At 43.0% G+C, this 16,770-nt stretch overlaps 1 protein-coding gene across 2 annotated transcripts in view; it reads right to left on the bottom strand.

Moving 5' to 3' along the window:
• Positions 1–16,416, bottom strand: part of MTMR10 (myotubularin related protein 10) — a 42,101-nt gene extending 25,685 nt beyond the window's left edge. The window contains exons 1-5 of one of the 2 annotated variants that reach the window (XM_065871859.1): positions 16,278–16,416; positions 15,686–15,746; positions 5,126–5,262; positions 3,294–3,366; positions 2,367–2,509 (exon numbers count right to left, since the gene is read on the bottom strand). Coding sequence is in view for 1 of the 2 variants with exons in the window: in XM_065871858.1 (XP_065727930.1) it covers positions 2,367–2,509; positions 3,294–3,366; positions 5,126–5,262; positions 15,686–15,746; positions 16,278–16,337 (474 nt within the window). In the remaining variant the exon portion in view is untranslated. The remainder of the gene's footprint in view (positions 1–2,366; positions 2,510–3,293; positions 3,367–5,125; positions 5,263–15,685; positions 15,747–16,277) is intronic. The other variant, XM_065871858.1, reaches the window with a different exon arrangement.
• Between the last annotated feature and the right edge of the window lie 354 nt (positions 16,417–16,770).

The raw sequence follows: 16,770 nt of genomic DNA, 5'->3' as shown, positions 1-16,770 counted from the left end.
TTTCCTGAGAAAATTTAGCATTCAAAATTTCCAGGAGGTAGAATCAAGCTGTAATTCCCCAATTGTTACCTAATTTTAGAGGAAAACTTTCACTTGAAATAACACGGTGTGCTAGAATTTTTGTTTTTAACTCATGAAGCCATTAAGCTTTGGCAGCCATACGTGACTTAACCCTTTGTGTTTGAAAACATGTAAATCAGCGAAAAATTTCTCCATTTATATTCTTTTTTTTTTTTTTTTTTTTTGCTGTACGTGGGCCTCTCACTGTTGTGGCCTCTCCCGTTGCGGAGCACAGGCTCCGGACGCACAGGCTCAGCGGCCATGGCTCACGGGCCCAGCCGCTCCGCGCCATGTGGGATCTTCCCGGACTGGGGCATGAACCCGTGTCCCCTGCATCAGCAGGCGGACTCTCAACCACTGCGCCACCAGGGAAGCCCTCCATTTATATTCTTAATGCCACTGTTTCTTTTCTGTATTTCCCCCCTTATGATTGTACAAAGACAAAGAGAGTATTTCTTTTGGGTCTCAGGTAACTGCTTTTGATATTTTACAACGGTGGGGAAAGAATTTTTGCCAGAAACCTGGTCTTGGGAAAGGGCATAAAAAATTGGACCAGCCTAGCCTGTTTTGAGTAGACGGTTCAATGAGGCCCCCTATAGCACTTACCAGCAGCAACAACAGGGAAGGGATATTCTGAATTTCCACAGCACTTTTTATCTGTTTCATTCATTTGGAAGCTAATCATTTATGTGGGAACATCTTTTATGCTGCTGCTTTGTACTGTTGTTTTCATTTGTTCATGCTTTATCTCCTCAACTAAACTTAGCGCACTGCCTCACACCAAACATGACCAACAAGTACTCTAGATGGTGCAAGAACGAGCCAGATAATTATGCTTTGCAATGACTGAAATACTGTCATCTGAAAAATAGAGGAGAAAATGGGAGAGATATCAACTTTCTAAAAGAATACTGGGCCACTGTATCAATTTCTTATTTTAAAAATACCGTGTCCTAACCCCATCTCCTAAGTTCCATGGTGTCCCTGTTCTTGAAATGATACATACCCTGAAGGTAACGTTTTCACAAGCAGCTTCCTGATGCTCTGATGAAATTACAACTATATCTGAGTTCAAGAAAGCAACTTGGCTAAACTATTTTATACGCAGTCTACTACCTAATTAATTCTAAAGTCTTTCTACATAAGAATAGGCATCTCAAATTAGTAAAATGCCAAAATCACAAACTGCAGAATTGAATGGCTAAAAGTAGCCTTAAAAGTTATCTAGCTGAATTTCCCATCCTGCAGCATGAAGAAAGTAGTTATACACACTCTACCTGAAAATGTTTAGCCACAGATCCCACCACCATTCTGCTACATAGCCTAGCTGCAATGGTCAGACATTTTCAGACATTCATTTCGTGTTTGCCCTCCTATAAAGAAACTGTTGACTCTGGTTCTAAAAATAAATCTATCACCTCCTCACCAAACCATAAGAAGACAGCTGCCTTAAGATCTTTCTGACAGCCACATTTTGATATCAACAGAAAATTTACTGCAGTAAGTCTACTGACCATGGAAAACAAATGCTCCCCTTTTTGGTGGCACAAAAGCTCCCTCAGCGTTCCTCTATTCCTGATACATGAGAGCAGGCTTCTGGAGATTCTGTTACTATTCTCTGCATTTGCTGAACCACAGACTGGCCCGGGGGGCTTTAGGACCACCAGCTTCACTCCTCTGCTAAACCCAAAATCTGGAATCAAAGAAGGAGGAATTTCTGCCCTTGAATCTTACTCCACGAGTTTGCAATAAACATTCCCCGGAAAGCAGGGGAGAAACAACCCAATTAAAAAGTCCCTAGCTTTTAGCCGCCTGTGTGGAATATCAAATTAATTCATTAAAATTTCTCTAAAGCACTAATATTTATTAGACCCCTCCTATAACTACACATTTACCTAACCCTTATGTAACCTAAGTCTAGCTTTTAGTTTATTGATAAAGCTGAGGTACTGAATTAAAAGTCTTACAAACCTCAATTACAATACATCACCATCTTTTCAATCTTTTTAACCAAGAAAAAAAACGGCTGGTAATGGTCTTAATGTAAAAGATATGCATGACAGCTTTTCATATTTTAGGAGCTGATTAAAAAATTACATAGAATACTTTAAAGCAGTCATAAACTAGTCCAAGGAAACAGTTCTATTAACGTTCCTGGCTTTGACTTTACATAAGGAGATATCAAATAACTTCCCCTAAAAAAACTGAAAAACAAAAAACTGAGCAATTGAGAAATGAGAACTTCCATACATAACTGCAACTGGTAAATATAGTGCAAAACCAATGATAAAACTTAACAGGATTACCTTTTTGGCACTTTCAGGACCTGATTCATCAAAGCGAAATCTCACAATTCTGAAATCTTTACAGTAAATAATTAACTCTGTTGGATTAAATTTCAGCTTCTGGTTTGGGCCCAGGACTTTCTGCTTCCTTTTGTGGTCATTTACTAAAAAATAAAAAAATTTAAAAATTCCTTTCTTGATATTCACTCTTTAGTACACTTTAACAAATTCTTACTGAAAACAATCGGAAGGTCACCCACCACTTACTACTACTTCTCTAGAATCTTTCATATTTGTGTATAATTCCTAGAATTTTGGGGGATCAGTTTTAACTTTGCTTTGGATGATATTAAAGATATTTCTTTGCACAAAACCACCACCATCTATATTTAATGATTAAAATATTAATTAAAAAGAGGACAAATACTAGAAAATATAAAAAGCCATATATTTTGGGACTTCCCTGGTGGTGCAGTGGTTAAGAATCCGCCTGCCAATGCAGAGGACACAGGTTCAATCCCTGGTCCAGGAAGATCCCACATGTCACGGAGCAACTTTGTCCACGTGCCACAACTACTGAAGCCCGTGCACCTAGAGCCCGTGCTCCGCAACAAGAGAAGCCACTGCAATGCGAAGCCTGCACACCACAACAAAGAGTAGCTAGCCCCCGCTCACTGCAACTAGAGAAAGCCTGCATGCAGCAACAAAGACCCAATGCAGCCATAAATAAATAAATAAATAAATATTTTTAAAAAGCCATATATTTTATATCTCCATTTAAAAATAATTTACTGATTAATTTTCCTGGGACTCAAAAAAAAAAAAGGGAAAAAGCAAAAAACCTACAGAAATAAAACTCCAGCCCAAGTATTTGAGAGGTGTAACTCTTCAAGCAAGAATTCCCGAGTAGAACCAGCTTTTAGGGGCTGAGTGAAGAATAATACATACCTGTGACTATTTGCTCAATACATGTTAAAGGGACATCATGTTCACCAAGAAGAAGGTTTCTATAATGGAATTTCTGAAATAAAAAAATACATTCATGTTAATTACTTTCCCAATAACTTCACGATGGTAATATGAGCCTTACTTTTAGGTGTGATAAGAAATTGCGACGACCATCTCTAAAAAGAACAAAAGCTTTTGCCTGTGCAGCTATGACAATTCTAAGGCTATAGTTATCACAGAACACACTTCAGTAGGAAAGTAAGGGGAGGAAGAGAGAAACACATACTGTGCTCACATTCTCTCCACCTTTCTTCCCACACTTTAAACAATAAAATTAGGTCAAGTTATATACAACAATGTCATTATAACATACAGGATATGTAATATTATACTGTCAATCACTTCACCAAACACTTGCATATCTAGTTCTGGTTAAACTGTCACTAAAATAATAAAAAAATGGGGCTCCAAAGTCATCAGATTTTAATGGGTAAAATCATGGCTTGAGTTTCACAATGGAGATTTTAGAGCAGAAAATAACTTTTTACAGCAGAAAGTCTACTCAAAATAAAAAATCTTTAGTCAAACTGCAGCTTATTTTTTAAACCCATTTTTTATACACACTTTCAGACTAAGGACATTGTTGATGCTATTAACCTTGGTAGGACACTGGCTTATTTTTCCTATTAGTGGTATTGGATTTAAGCTATTCCAGGTACATGAGTCTCATTTATAGTGAAATCTGGAGCCAAAGATTGAAATAAAGCCAAAAATAAAAGGAAAAACCCGAGTTTACAGCCAAATAAGCTGTGTCTCTACATACTGGGTATCTGTAAATGCCTTAAATTTAGTCTCAATATACCTACAGATTGCAATAGATTGAAATACACTTATCCATAGTTACGTGCTTCAGTCAAAAGTTTAGAGTTAACATCCAAATATTACTATTACAAATAAAGGTCTAGGGAATAAAAGTGTATATATAACACTTTACAAATCAAAACAGAAAATAGTTGTTGAGGAAAAGTCCAGGATTTTTAAGTTAGGCAAACGAATGACTTTTTTTTTTTTTGCTGTATGCGGGCCTCTCACTGTGTGGCTTCTCCCGTTGCAGAGCACAGGCTCCGGACGCGCAGGCTCAGCTGCCATGGCTCACGGGCCCAGGCGTTCCGCGGCATGTGGGATCTTCCCGGACCGGGGCACGAACCCGTGTCCCTTGCATCGGCAGGCGGACTCTCAACCACTGCGCCACCAGGGAAGCCCATGACTAACTTTTTGAAAACTCAAATTATATGGAACTGTTGTCTTCCAGTAAGAATATAAAATAGCAAGAGGGTTATTAAAGAAAAACTTTATCAATATTTTTCTTCATTCTAACTACTAGAAATTTGAAATGAGAATTTGACTTTTTGGGAAAAATACTAGTTAAAGATACTATAAAATATGCAAAATGTGCAGCATCTATGAAATTATTTGCTATATAATTTTTTCTCTTTATGAGTAGTAAAAAAGGATACCTTTGTTTTTATAGATAGGTTAAAATATTTAGAAGGAAATAATAACTCCTTTATTGAAAAGGATATATAAGCAAAGATCACAGAGGATAAACACAGCAATGTGACTTAATACCATCTCACTAATTATACTCCTCAAGTCTCAACATTCTCCTTAATTTTGAATTTTAATATAATACATTCCCAAACTTATATTAATCACTTATTAATAATTTTATTATAATTTTCCCATATATGTGCTTTATATAATATTGATAATACATACTGCTTAGAGTCAAAAGCCCTGATACGATTAAACAGCATACAAATCAAACACACCTGTAATGGCATTGGATTATCCGTAATAAAGGAAATTTTGAAGTTACTGCATATCAGTTTTCCCCACAAATCGTATTGACTTGTGTCCGATGCGATGCATTTTCTCACAAAATTGACTTCATTTACGACAATTTCTCCTTTACAAAAAGAAACATATCATTGTGTGAGCTACAACCACACCAAAAATGTCAACAGTCGCTGTGTGACCTAGAAGGAAGATTTCATGATGATGATAAGAAGAAACACTGAACCAGGACCTCACATCGGTAACAGTCACAATGGGGCATTGTGCTCCATTTGTAAGATACAGAAACTGAGGCACAAAGAGCTTAAGGGTCTGAGATGGTTCAACCAGAAGGGCTGAGCTGGAGTCTGCATTCTTTACTATGCCATGCTGTCCCTCATTATTTATTTACCAAAAGGCACCCTAGAGAAGAAATAAGCTGCACTGTCTCCTTCAGAGTATTACTTGATGGGGTATTTGTATTTTATTAACATGTGACTTGATCTCCCAAACCGATACCTTCGATTCCTTCCTAAGACAGTTCAGTATGAGAAACAATGCAGTATTAACCTCAAAATTAATAATGCAATCTATTTATTTTAAAATACATTCCATAAAGACAAACTGAATTTCCCTCTGCACTCACATTATAACTTAGCTGGCAATAAAACTTTAAAATATAGTTTTAGAGTTAAAAGGGAAGACTAAATAAATATAAGAAACTAAAACAAAAGTTTTAATGTTCTTTGAAGAGAATAATTTTCTGCAATTGATTTAAAGCTTGGTCATCACTAATCCTTAGTTTCAAGTTCTAAAATGCAACCAGACCCAGGGACATTTTTAAGTAATCATTCTCTAGGGTCCATGGTAGAAGAGTTAGGGTACTGTGCTACTTTGCCTATTTCTGTCAGTACAAACACCTCTAATAGTGATGGACAGAACCATTGCTGACAAGCCCCAAACACCCACCAATTCACAGAGAGCAACTAGAGTCTCAAAACAATCCTCTCTCTTAAATAAAATGTTATAATAAATTTGAACTGCAAAAATAACTTTTATTCAAAGTTCTTAAATGTACAAGACGAGTTTTAAGAACAGAACCCTAACATTTACCTGAGGATTAAATTCAAACGTGCCCATGTCAAATTCTCGGCTCAGACCAATGGAGTAATTGTCTCTTCTGCAGTCAAGCCTCCTCCACATGGCCTCCCGCCCTCCTCCCCACCTCCCCACCCCACCCCCCCACCCCCGCACCCTGAGCCCCACTGCTGTCCTCATTCTCCCTCTCCAGCCACACTGGCCTTTTAGTCCCTCTCAGGGGCCGGACTGCAAAGATCCATGGGGTCTTCACACATGCTGTGCCCATTTCCTGGAATATGCTTTCCTTCTGCCTCAGCCCAATCGCTTTCTCAGGAATGCCTTAAAAACTCTCCGTGCCTAGATTAACTCCCTCAATCACAGCATCATTTACCTGTAATTCCCAGCAATGACCACAGCTGCAATTATGCATACTCTACATATTTCAAAACCACTGCCTGTCTCACCCTCAGGATCACATGCCCCATAAGGGTTGAAAATGGACTGGTTTTTCTCTGATGCTGACATTTTAGTTGCAAGGCAAAGGCTCAGCATGGGGCAGGGGCCTGGTCAATGAGTGCTGAACACCCGAGTGAATGAACCACTTCACTGCTCCAGGTTCACCAGACCAGCACCACCAATGGAGCAGGAGTGGTTCCAGACAGACAGAAACCAGTGACGTAACACGGCCATGCGCCAAGAGGGTCAGGAGGTTAAGTGCTGGCGGGTAAATGCACATGAAGTCAGAAAACTGTCCCAGAGCCACCCCTGCTCGCCTACCACACGCACAGAGAGCTGCAAAATCTACCAGTGGGAAGGAAGAGACGGAGGGCTTGTGGGACAGGACAGGCGGCCACACTAGTGCCGTCAGCCAACCATGTTTATGATGCACGTGCTCGGGCAGCACTTCTCCACCAACCCGACTCTCTTCCCAGGGCACAAATGTAACATATCCAGTCCACAAAGGCAGCAAGAATGCCACCAAGATCAAAGGAGAAGGCATTTAATGGGTCCAGGGCTTGGCCAACCCAGATGCAGCCCCCTGGTTTTTGTAAATAAAGCTTTACTGAAACCTATCCATGCATATTCATTTGTGTACCGTCTATGACTGCTTCCACGGGACAAAGGCAGAGCTAAGTGCTTGCAACCAGAGACCTCACGGCCTGAAAAGTCTCAAACATTTACTGTCTGGGACTTCACAGGAAAAGCTTGCCCAGCTCTGTGCTAGAGATGGTCGCTTAAGTGACAACTCTTAACATTATGTGAAACAAGCCTTGGAAGAAGTACTCAGGCATATCCTGTCAGAGGAAAGGCACTTTCCACCTGCAATGGTACGGTGCCCTCAGAGCTTGGGAGGCCTGCTCAGCAGCACTGAGGACCAACAACCTTCCCCCAGAATGTGTCTGCCACAGTCAGGTCAAAAGATTCCTTTCTCACCAATGAGCCACAGCACTCAGCAGAAGTGAAGCTGAAATCCAGGCCTAACTGCTCTGCTCCCCATTCTCCATCAAAAAAAAGCAAAATTAAGCACAAATCTGTGAATGAACTCTGTGGGGCTAGATTAGAGTCTGAGACATCGGTATAAACTCAGGTATATCTTAATATATACAAAGATGGAGAGGTAAAGAAACAAAGGGAGGTGTGTGTATACATGGCTTATGTGCATGTGTTCATTTTCTACTCTGTCTCCTGAAAACGCCTCCAGTAACAAACCACATTCGGCACTCAGATCTTGGTATTTAAATACCATTCTCCATTAAAATGAACCAGGACTCACTGGAGAAATGTTTGACTCCAGGGCTGGGGCAGAGGAAAGACATATTGAATCTGGAGCTTCTGATAGTTTCAGAATGCCAGAAAGTAGGGAAGGGAAAAAGAGAGGGGGGAATGGGGGTGGGGGAGAGAGAGAGAGACAGAGAGAGAGGAGAACATTTCAAAAGGATAGAGGAGCCAAGATGAAAGAATTCATCATCCATCAGTAAAGACGGAGAAACTGTCACAGGCTGGAGACTAGGGAGACATGGTGTCCTGGCAGGGGCGCTAAAATAATGGCCATTAGTGAAAAAACTAGGAAAATGTCAATAAAACTTGCAGCTTAGTTAACAGTACTGTTAGTTTCTTAGTTCAGCTAAATTTATCGAGGTTATAAGATATTAACATTAGGGGAAGCTGGGTGAAGAGTATGTGTTAACTATCTGTACCCTTTTACAAATCCAAGTTTATTTAAAAATAAAACTACTGAAGAAAAGAAGATGGACAAGAAATATATGAAACAACAGCAACAACAGTAAAATAGGGACCCACTGGGTTATGGTCTTTGAAGGAAAACTGTTACATAGCTTTCTTAGTGGACAGTGGAAATGGGCCTGTGGGATAGAAAGAAGTAGGGTGGGATGGAGGGAAAGAAGAAAAGGAGGGCATTTCCGGGGAGATGCTGAACTGGGACTTCTTACTATCATAAGCATGTAATAAAATAAGCACCAAGTTAACCTGGCTTGAGTTTTAGTTGACGACACTAAATTTTGTTCACATGGAACCACTCTCTAAAATACATGGATCATGCAGCACGGCTCTCTGCTCACACTTTATAAAAAAAGCGGAAGCCCTGGGTAGGAACTGTCCTCAGCTACTGCCAGGCACGAACTGCAGTCCTGTGGGCCGGGAAACCAGCTCACAGGCGGGAGAGAAACAGGGGATTCAGAGCGCCTCTTCCCAGAGGGGACAGATGCAGAAACAGAAGAGCGCCCAGACGGTTCTTGCTACATTTTAAATTAGTGACCTTGAGGAGGAAACTTAGAACTGAAGCTTCAAAGCTCCCAGAGACTGTCCTCCTGGGCTTTTCCGGCAGGAGGGCGGTGTGCTGCCAGCCATGTGGGAGGACCCTCAGCACCGGGCACTTGCCAGCACACCACGGGCAGGAAGCGATAGGAGCCACACGAAAGAAAAAGCAGGAAGCGAGCTTCAGTGCAGGGTATGCAAAAAGCACCAGAGAAAAAACGGTCTAAACTAGAAGATGATGGGCCAAGACGTTCTACTATAACCTGGGAAGGAATCAACAAATCATCAAAGTTTGTTTTCTCAAGACCCTTTCATCTGTAAAGATAAATAAGAAAGGAAATATAATTAAAATTAATAAGTCTCTAAATGGTATAGCTAGGGAAGTTTTTAACTCCCTGAGAACCAAAAATTATGTCACATTATCTTTCATAATACCTTACACATTTAGAAAGTCAATACATGTTTGATGAATTAAAATAATTTTCCCATAAATTTTAGCTTGAAAAATAGTTTAAGACAAAGCCTCACTGTACACAGTAGCTAATTAACCTACGGAATGTGCAGAGGCCCAAGGCATAGCTCAGTCTGTGGCTTTACATTCAGTGAGTGACCATCCCAGACAGCCTGGGACTGGGGATTCCGGGCGTGCAGGACTTCCAACATTAAAGCCAGGGTAGTCCAAGTGTCACCTGAGCTGCAGCGAACTTCAGGAATTAAAGTGGCCTAACAGTTACTAAGGGAAGCTGAAACTCTGTACAAGATGAGCACAAGACATCGGAGGCCGCTCCTGGTACTCACAGGGTCACGCATGATACAAAAAAGCACGGAATCAGGTACCACGTCCAGTAAGAGCTACCCACGATGGGGGCTAGAGGAAGGTCAGCAGTGCAGACCTCAGGAAGAGACCAGAGGAAAATCTTGAAGGCAGATGAGGGTTAAGACAGAGAGAACACATGATCACAAAAACAAAGGCCTGAATAAGGAAAAAGGCATCTGGGTCTGAGTGAAGCAGATATCAACATTGGGAAACAGTGCAGAGGTCAGCAAGGTGAGTGTCAGCAAACTACAGAGGTTACAGACTTTGGATTTTATTTTTGGTTTAAGCAGGATTTTCCTTAAGGGGGTTCACGAAGAGTTTCTGAGCAGGAGCTGCAAGGTCAGGAGTAAGGAGGTGACCTGAGGTCCTGTAACAGGCGATGGAGGAATGGACAGCTCCAAACCCTCAGAAGAAGGTTGTCCAGGTGAGGCACAGACCCAATGCTAAGACACTGCAGTTGGTTAAACTGTTCATCGTTCCAAGGAGCAGTTACAAGGCCTTCTGTCTTTCAAAAGCTAGGTATCTAAGAGTTAAAATACTACGAAATTCAGTCTACAAGGATCTCTAAAGCCTATCTACAAAAAAACAAACCAAAACAAAAAACACCTGAAAGAGACAGTCTGCTTTAAGGGATTCACAATCTAGTTGAGGAAATAAGACGTACAGTGAGGTAGAGTGAACATGTAAAAAAAAAAAAAAAAAAAGCAATAAACAAGACAGCTGCCCAACAATGGCTATTTTCATTTTCTGGATGGCCCTAGGTCGTATCCTTTTCTGATCTGATTACAAAAGACTGGGACAATCAGTGCATTCATTATCGATCTACTAGTTAATCTCCTAATGGAAGTGCTGCTGGCACTGCAGATGGAAGAGGGAGGGCCGAGCCGACCCTCGCCTGTGCACAGAGGCTGAGTCTTAGCGGGCACCACGGGGCAGAGCACAAGTCCTCTCCCGACCGCCAGGCCCTCCCCAAATGCGGCTCAGGTGCCCTTCCTCCGAGCCTGCACAACCTCGGCTCTCCTCCACTGAAGCACTTGCCAGTGAACTGAGACTCAGGGCAGGAGCCCTCTTCTTCGGCTGCCCCGCCTCTACCAAGCAGTACGGAATGAGCAGTCAGTACCCACTCAACCATCAACTCAGGCCGTGGCCACAGCACTTCAGGCCGTCCCCCTCCTACCCCACAGATCCCTAAAATGATCACGTCCCAGGGACCTCCCTGGTGGTCCACTGGGTAAGACTCTGCGCTCCCAATGCAGGGGACCCGAGTTCAGTCCCTGGTCGGGGAACTAGATCCCATGCACATGTCACAATGAAGATACTGTGTGCCGCAACTGAGACCTGGTGCAGCCAAAATAAATAAATAAATATTAAAAAAAAAAAAAAATCATGTCCCAGAGAGAGAGAGGAGAGAGAAAGCCTGCCGAGCCCCACTTGCTGCAAATCTCATCCCCTCACGACAAAGCCATTGGCATTCCACCAGCCTCTGCTCAGCTCGGCCAGAGACAGGAAGTCCACTGACTCCCGAGACATTCCATTTTCTGGCAGCTGAAATCGTTTGAAAGTTGCTTGTCAAGCTGGGTCAAATCTGTCTGCTGTGGAAAGGGCAGAGCCGAGGACAGAGCTCTTTTTACCTCACCTAGAGCACTCCCTCTAGGACGACATCCAACCCACCGGCTATCCAATCCCAAAGCATAAATCTGGACCCTGGTGTCAGCACAGTCAGGCAGGCCCTGCTGCTTAGTGGTTAAAGACACAGCCTGGGAGTCAGGCTCCTAATCCTGGCTCTGCCCTTGCTTGCTGGGCAACACTGGGCAAGTTACTTAACCTCTATGACTTGTATAGTTTTCTCACCTGTCAAAGGAAGATAAACTGGTACCTTCCTGACAGGGCTGTCATGAGGAGTAACCTGTAAGCTATATCATACATTAGTTAAGGATCTTAGTTGAAAGTGTAAGAAACATGCCTGGAACTAGCTTGGCAAAAAGAAATATTCTGTGGCTCTGGTGTCAGCTGGACTTCAAGGAAAATGGGACCATCAGAACTCTCCCTCGGTGTTCTGCCTCTGCCGCTCTCAACACGTGACGTCATTCTTTTGGACAAGTCTGCTGGTGCTTCAGCCATGGATGGCGCTATGGAAAAGGATCTCTTTCCTCAGTACCAATCTGAAAACATCCAGAGGCAAACCTGTGCTCACGCTAGCAGTCTGGGGGTGGGTTATCATCTTTGCTGGCCACACGAGAACCCCAGACTGGGTGGAGATGGGGAAGGAGAATTTGTCAGAAGAGAGAGGGTGCATTTCTCAGAAGATGGTGGAAAGACTCCAGGCGGATAAAACAACTGATGTTCTCTGTGTGAGTGTTCATTAAATTGTACCTATAATATTACAATAATTTCATGGAGTGATTTCCAGTTCAGATTCCACAAAACAGGTATACTACAAAAATAATTCAGGGAACCTACACAAGAGCTAACTTAAAAACTTTTTTAAAGTCACAGCTACTAATAGAAGAACATATCTACACCAAAGAAGCTGGAAGGACATAATCTCAGAATTTAAAGCAAATCAATTTAGCTTTATGGAAAAAACCTGCATTTTTCTTAATTTTCTCAATTTGACCAAGGGCTGATAAAAACTTCATCCAGATCTGATGTCAGCCAGGCCATGACTAGAATCTGGGAACCACTGGTCCAGGTCACAGTCTTCTGCCTTGTCCACAGGCAGCATGGAGCTTGCTCCAGCCCTGCTGCAATTCAAGCCCACTCCTCCTCCAGCACCTTCCCAGCTAGCATGAAGCCAGGAACCCAGGAGGTGCTCACAGACTCAGTGAACGGATCCACCAGCCCAGCAGCTACCCAAACAGACACAAGCTTAGTGTGGCAACACCTGTTCTCACAAACATATGCTGGAACACACACACACATACACAGTTTAGAATTCATACTCTCCCTCTTTTCAAAAGGACTGGGGTGATTTTACACACACAACACAATCATCAAAGAATGAGATTCAGGTAATGACGGGAAGATGAAGAGAAAGCCTAGGCAAAGGCCAGGTGCTTTGACAGAGCGCTGTATTTCAGTTCTAGGCTCAGGTACAATTTTCTTGAGAAGTGTGGCTTTGGGAGAGAGCAAGACACATGGCATAAAGTAAGAGTCTTCCCCTTCCTCCTAAACCTGAGAGTTGGTCTGTTTGTCTGTGTATGTGCACACGCACGCATGGCTACGGGAACAATTTAAGCAGGTGGTCTGAGGGGTCCTTTCACTGTCATTCACTCAACCAACATCTCGATGCACTATGCTGGACACTGGGTACCACAAAACTGAATTAGATACAATCTCCATCTCAAGGAGTTTCATGAACCAGGCAAGCTGAATATTACTAACATAAACCACAATCTAAATTAAATTCCTAGTCAATTTCTTCTGTTTTCTTTGTTTAATAAAAGCTGAAGATCATTTTAAATTCAGCCTCGTTAAGTTCAACAGAGCACTTGGTAACTGCAAATAAACAATTGATTTTGTGTTTCAATCTTCATCTGCTTATTGAATTAAAAGTTCAAACTTTGGGCAACTGAAGTAGGATATCCTTGAACCCAAGGCATTTTGCCAAAGCATAACATCCAACACTATACCTCTGAACAATTACTTCCTTGTTTCGCGTGTCTGTGCAAAGCCGCAGGTGACTTGGCCAAGTTTTCTCTTGGTTTCTGACTATAATGAAGGCCAGAACTATATTATGAAGCCCTCTTAGGCAAAGCCCTAGTGCAGCCCAGGTCTTATAGATCACCAATGCTTCAGTTACTCTCCACTTGTCTTCCAGATTTCACAGGCTGAAAAGGGAGCAACAGAGGTTCTGGCGGGAGTTGGTGAGGTTAGAGGTGAAGCAGGGCACAGAGACCATGACGGGGGTGGGGGGCTCAGACAGAAAGAACGGGAAGAGCATGGGAAGACCAGGATGGGAAGGTAAGAACAGAAGGGGTGGGGAAGGAGGGCAAAGACACACTAATTTAGCATTGACTAAATGTTCTGTGAGGAATAGGTTAGGTGCAAACAGAATGCTGGGGGCCAAAGCCATCACGTATGCACACACAGAGCCAATGAAGAAAAGCTACCACGGGTCAGGGGATCTAGACTTAGCTATGATTTCTAAGACAAGTAAACCACTGACAGTCAGGAAATGGGTTTACAACTTCCCCAGAAAATGCTGACTTTTTAACAGAAAGGTAAGTTTTTAGTTAATTCTATAGAAAAGATAATCCCTCAATGTAAAGTTCTTTGAGCTTACTGATATTTGTAACAATTTCACAAGCAAAGCTTAAATATAGAAGTTAACTAAAGAAAATCAAGCACTATCATTTGTAGCTAAGACCATGTGGTTTATTAGTGTCAAATCAAATCAAATATCAGAAGGGGGGAATCAAAAAGAACAGGGCCTGTTCAGGGTAAAAGGACCCAAAGTTCAATAGCTCACAGGCATTCATTCAGGAAGAGCACTGTTTGCCGCTGGGTTGTTTAAATGCCTGGAGTGACTAAGACCAAAACAGAGCACACACAGGGAGCAAAGGTTACTTATTAATTCTATTGTTCACTTCCAGGACAAGTACAAAGGATTATTTAGTACATACTGTTTGGCTAAAAAGCATTAACAAAATAAAGGGAAAATAGTTATAACTAACTCCCCAAATAAAGTTTAAAACAATTTTAAGAGTTAACATCTATAATAGGGAACCATAGGTTTATGTTTTAAATTTGTTTGTTCCTACTTAATATTTAAAATTTTAAAGCACAAAATTTTAAGTTACCCTATTTGTTCAATTACTACCTATAGAGTTCTAATCATTTTATCAGATTTAGCATTAAGTAACAACTGAGATTTTAAAATATTGATAGTAGTCACACAAACTGGTATTTGATTATATTTCATGTTTAAAACAGACTTTCCTGGCTACTTTCCCTAATAATCAGATTAAACAACTGACTTCCTAGCTGTTATATAATTATTATACAACTCAAAATACCAATCAAATAAATGCATTATACGTTTTAAAACTAATCTCCGATTTACTATCAATTCCTACCTCTACCTCTAAGGTCTTCTAACGTCAATTTTGTTCTAAACCAGTGCTTCTCCACAGGGGGAAAATTTTGCCCCTAGGGTTCCCCCCACCCCTTAACAAAAGGGTTTGGCAATGTCTGGAGACATTCTGGTTCCCACAAGTAGGAGATAGAGGAGGTGGTGCTCCTGGCATCTAGCGGGGAGAGGCCAGGGATGCTGCTAAACATCCTGCAATGCACAGGACAACCCTACAACAACGAATTATCAGGCCCAAAACGTCTATAGTGTCTCTGTTGGGAAGCCCTATTCTAAATTGAAACAAGATTTGCAAACACAGCTGACACCTTCAAAAAACAATTGCCAAGTAAGTAATTCAAAGTTCACTAAGCTTTGTTATTGGTATAGAGACCCAGACATAATAAAAGTCGCTTCTTATACTATTGAAATGTGATCTGATTATTAACCATGAATGCATGAAATTGCAGATGGACAAGAAGGGCAAAAAGTCCTTTCACCACCTAAGCAATTCATGATCGCTTTAAAAAAGAACATTTCAGGAGACGAAAAGGAAATGAGGTAGTGGTATTCTTGACAGTTTTCTACGATGCTTAAGTTTTCAAGGACAAACACCAATTAATCATTACTTTTTGTTGCTGTCCTTTAGTTCTAACCAATCCTTTTTTTTTTTTTTTCCATCCTCAGTCGTTAGATTTTTAAGTGGCTAAAGTTTAAAGTAAATGAGGAAAGTTAACCACATGGTACTAGATGGTGGAATAATCTTAGGCCAAAACACATTACTAAAGTATCTGTTAGAACACTCATGTTTACCTGGCAAAAGAACAGGCTCCAGTTTTTTAATCTTCGGTTCTGAATTAATATTATCGTCAGTCTGAAATACATTAGCAAAACAAATCAAAATCAAAACTTTTTTCCCGCCTGATAAAATCAAATTTTATTTTCTAGGTGATGACACAGGCGACAGACACGTATTCCCCCCACTTAAATTCTTACACATTTTTACCGAACTCTTGTAAGGATCTGCTCGTGATGGAATTGAGAGTCTGGCCATAAAAATACTACAACCGCCAGTGCCGCTTCCAGGTGTTCACATTTACGACAGGTAAGTAACCCCTTCCACTAAGTGCCCACAGGCGATGCGATCCTGCCGGCGGTCACGACGGGGACCGTCGCCAGGCGAAGGGCTAAATAAATTCCAACTCCGATCGCTCCCTGGAGTCCCGTCTCGGAGCCGAGAACGGCTGCGGCGGAGTTTTGCAAGTTTCCACCGAGCCGGCGGGGTTCCCGGGAAGGCGGCTTCCCCGCGCCGGGGTCCGGGGGGACGGGGCAGTCTCCTGGGCCTGCCCGCGCTCGGCTCCCCGGAAACGCGAGGAGAGGGCGCCGCGGGGAGACGGCTGTTTACCTGGGGCGGCGGCAGGAGGTAGGACCTGAACGTGGGTCTGGGCGGCTTGAGCGAGAACATGGTGCCGCCGCCTGCTCGGCTCGGCCCGTCCCGGTCGGGGCCCGGGATCCGCCTCCCGACGCCCGCTGGCTGAGAGTTCTCCGTGCGGCCGCCCGGGCTCGGTCTGCGGCCAGCCGGGCCGGGTGGGCTGACGGGTGTGGACACGGCTGAGCGCCCGCCCGAGCGGGGAGGAGCCCGGGCCCATCCCCGGAAGGGGCCCGGCGTGCCGCCCCGCCCCGAGAGACGGAGCGCGCAGGCCGGCGGCCGGCCGCTGCCGGCCTCTAGGCCGCGCGGGAGTCGGAACGCGAGGCTGGCGCCTTGCGCCGCTGCCCGGCCCTCAGCGAGAGCGCCGGGGGGGAGCGGGGCGCGGGAGCCATCTTGAAAGGCCGGTCCGGGCGGGGGGTGGGGGGGGGGAAGCACTGCTATGGCGGCCGGCAGGGTCCACAGCGGTCAG

The sequence above is a fragment of the Phocoena phocoena genome, chromosome 2 (genome assembly GCF_963924675.1).
Source record: "Phocoena phocoena chromosome 2, mPhoPho1.1, whole genome shotgun sequence".
In the NCBI taxonomy this organism is placed as follows: domain Eukaryota; kingdom Metazoa; phylum Chordata; class Mammalia; order Artiodactyla; family Phocoenidae; genus Phocoena; species Phocoena phocoena.
Note: the sequence above shows the minus strand (reverse complement) of the source record. Positions and strands in the feature narration are given on the sequence as shown.